Source organism: Olea europaea, chromosome 22 (assembly GCF_002742605.1).
Source record: "Olea europaea var. sylvestris chromosome 22, O_europaea_v1, whole genome shotgun sequence".
Taxonomy (NCBI): domain Eukaryota; kingdom Viridiplantae; phylum Streptophyta; class Magnoliopsida; order Lamiales; family Oleaceae; genus Olea; species Olea europaea.
Genome location: NC_036258.1, coordinates 5,277,745 through 5,281,270, shown reverse-complemented (window position 1 = coordinate 5,281,270; position 3,526 = coordinate 5,277,745). Strand labels below are relative to the sequence as shown.

At 31.3% G+C, this 3,526-nt stretch overlaps 1 protein-coding gene across 1 annotated transcript; it reads left to right on the top strand.

Moving 5' to 3' along the window:
- Positions 1-1,891: 1,891 nt before the first annotated feature.
- On the top strand, positions 1,892-3,011 carry LOC111371493. The gene is made up of 2 exons (XM_022993521.1): positions 1,892-2,133; positions 2,336-3,011. The coding sequence occupies exons 1-2, from the start codon at positions 2,044-2,046 to the stop codon at positions 2,786-2,788; spliced, it is 543 nt and encodes a 180-aa protein (XP_022849289.1). The 5' UTR covers positions 1,892-2,043; the 3' UTR covers positions 2,789-3,011.
- Positions 3,012-3,526: the final 515 nt, after the last annotated feature.

Here is a 3,526-nt window from a genome sequence, read left to right as displayed (position 1 = left end):
TCGAAATTGTGGTAAATCAAATTAACCCCCTATTTGTTTCCAATTGTTCGGAGAAAATAATGTATATATATATTTTTTTACCCTTTTTTGCTGGTACATTGGACCCATTGTGTTGAGAAGAAGTCAAAAATCACAACTGACAGTGGAGCAACGGTCCGAAAATGGATTTAAATTAGGCAGAAAAATTGAAAACAAACAAGGGACTAAAATAAGCTTTTAAAGTAAACTGTCGTCTTTTTTTTTTTTCTTTTTTTTTTTTTTTTTGGGGGTGAATCGAACCGTTTTCAGGTTGAATCAATGAAGTTTTTGTTGCTAAATATCAGGTTCTCTTCGATGATTTAATTGTTTCTATTTTTAACGTGTTTGCATTTTTGCATAACTGATTTTGATTTTATGACATGAACTTATTAAACCAATCCAGTTATTACTACCATTGAGAAAATAAGAAAAATTTAGAAAATGTACCTTCTGTTTAGGGTGTATTTACACCTCATACGTACTATTTTTTATATTTACTCTTCACATACTAAATTTTACAGAATGGTAATAGAAACAAATTTTGCTAAAAAAAATTAAGAATTGTCATTGACAATAGTTAAATGGGACCAAAATTCATAATTAGAAATAAGAAATCACACCATTTGCACAATATTATGTAACAAATTACGTGCCAAATGTATTTAGCTATCTTTTTATTCTCCGAAATTTTTATCTGACAATTGCAAGTAATAAAAATAATCGTGTGAATATAATTATTCTTGAAGTAATGTTTCACATTAAAAAGGTTGTCAATAAATTAAAAATAAAATTAGATAATCTATAATCTATTAAAATATCACATCGAGGGAGAATCATTTTTTGGATAATTTTAACTCCCTATAATTCAATTATTTCAATAATACCTTACTTTTCTTTTTCCTATATATAATAAATGCTACAAAATTATTGTCATTTATGAGATTTGTATTATTAATCCTCAATTAATTAACATTAACATTAATCTAGAATTTTCACTCGATGAATCTTGAATTATATGAATCTAGAGTTATTATAGATGAATTTATTCATATTCATGTATTTAAAAATTCTAATGGGTGTTCAAATTTATGTATTAACAATTAATTTTTTAGTGTCAAATGTAATATAAAAAGATTGCTAATTTATAGTATTTCATCATTACAAAAAATTTGAATCATAGAAATTGAGTTTTGATAGTACAATTTTTTTCTTTTAAATTTCTATGATAAATTTTATTTTCTTTAATTCGTCCAAAACTCATCAAATCCTTCAACAAATTGGTATCAAATATTATTTTTACATCACTTATAAAGTATTTTAGAATAACATGTAATGCACATTCAATTTTGACTAATATTAATAAAAGTCCCTTAGCAATATAACGTGTTTGGTATTATATACAATTAACGTGGCAAGAAAAAAGTCGATAATTGTGAAGAGATTCGCCTAGATGTAGAGATTGTTGTCACAAAGTGAGTCAACAAAATCTAGTGTGTGTTTGTCCACATTATTTTGAAAAAAAATTATTTTGGAATAGTAGATTGATGGAAAATTTGTGGTTAAAAAATAAAAAAAAAAGGTTTTGGATTTGTTTGTAATATTATTTTATTGAAGAATGTATGGTTAAAATAATGTCAAATCATTGTTTAAATTTTTTTTTTGAAAGAATGCAGTTCAAAAAGGTTCCTAATATTTGTCTCTTCTTCTCCTACCTTTTTCTTATTTTCTTTTATGTTTATTATTTTTCTCAATTCTATTAATTATTTATTTAAACAAAAAATAAATAATATTCAAATTTATTTTGATAAAGGAGACAAGTTTCAAGTTTGTGTACTATGGGGGGTCCAATAAAATGTGAATGCATTTAGTAGGATTCCCAAATGCCAACGGCTATTGCCCCCATTTAACCCACGCTCCTACCTACTCAAACAAAAGCTCCATCTGCGTCCCTTCATCCTTTATCCTCTGCGAAAGTGAAATACACAATCTGCACAGCAAAAACTTTAGAGTTTTAGCAAGAAATCAATGTCAAATTTATATTCACCCATCTTTCCTGTTCAAGAACCTCGTCATTTTACTAACTATGGCTTTGACCCTCAAATTGATTATTTTCAGGTACTTTAGTTAAACGTTAACAATTTCTTTACGTCCTGTTTGTTGTACAGTTCAATCGTGTCTAATACCATGTATTTCAGTATATGTATTTCTCGCATTGATTCACAAATTTACGTGTGTTGTTTTACTTTTTAGTATAAGAATGCTCTTATTGATTAACCAATAATTTTGTTTTTTTTATTTATTTATTGTAAAAATTAAGGTTTTGGAAGAAGCAAGGAAGTACAACAAGAGGGAGAGTTCAAGATCCATAGACAAACTTCATTTCAAGCTTCAAAAGCCCATTTCCAAGGATGATTCCTCCAAGAAGATCAAAAAGAGCAAGAAGCGGTGGTGGAAAAACGCCCTCCTCTTCTTCAAGAGAGCGGCGCACGGCGGCGGCGCCACCAAGGATCTTGATCTTCACGGCGGAGTCCACCGTGGGCGTGCATGCATAGGATCAATATCCGGGCCGGTTTACATCACTGAAAGTAGAAGTAGGTCGTCCACCCCTTACCGGACATGCAGCCGGCCGTCCTCCAGTCCACTCGCCGGAACTTTGACTCCCACCAGGAAAGATGAGATGGGGATCCCCTACATTAGCCTCAGGGAAATTAACATGGATCAGCAGAATAGGATTTCATCAAATGCCACGCCCATATATTTGGTCACTTGATGGATTGACCCCTTTTCAATATTCTTTAACTAAGGATTAGTGGTATTTGGCATTTTCTTCTCAGTATTTGGTCACTTGATATGTCTTACTTTGTTGGGTTGACTCTTCCAAGTAGTGAAGTCATTCTTAATGTGTTAGACCCGTCCAACCAACTTAAGGCCTTCTACAAAGGTCATTTTCATTGTGTTAGACCTATCCAATTAACTTAAGGTATTCTTTTAAATAGGTAATGTCATAATATACCGATTGATTCATAGCCAAGTTGTGTTATTGCATACCAGTGGCGTGTCCTAGCATCGGTAAGCTCGACATCTTCTCACGAACAAAATAATCTCATACCAATTGATCTAAATATTACCATTCATAATTGAATTATGTTGGTCATATGACACCTCCATTTTAAAAATCTAGCTATTAGACAAGCTATCTTAAATGAGACTTTGGACATCCATTCAGATCTTGCATATCCAAGTTTAGAAAAATGCTAAATGACCCGCACCGGTTACCCCATGGATGACACACTCACAACCGAGGCATGAGTCCCGCGTGAGTAAAAAAATATTTACCCCCTCTTATGTGTATATTATGTCAACTGCGCGGTCACTTGCGTGATTCATCTAGCATGGTTCCCAAGTTTAATATCAATAAATTTTCTAAGATACAAACGCTAACAATTAAAAAAGCGACAATTGCTTCAACCAATTATTGCATCGTTATAATATAACATGCTCTAATATT

What these genes read in the sequence shown, in the direction of transcription:
- LOC111371493 (XM_022993521.1), top strand. Translation starts at nt 2,044, where the DNA reads ATGTCAAATTTATATTCACCCATCTTTCCTGTTCAAGAACCTCGTCAT. An exon ending in CTCAAATTGATTATTTTCAG is followed by an intron (nt 2,134 to 2,335) that starts GTACTTTAGTTA and finishes GTAAAAATTAAG; the next exon opens with GTTTTGGAAGAAGCAAGGAA.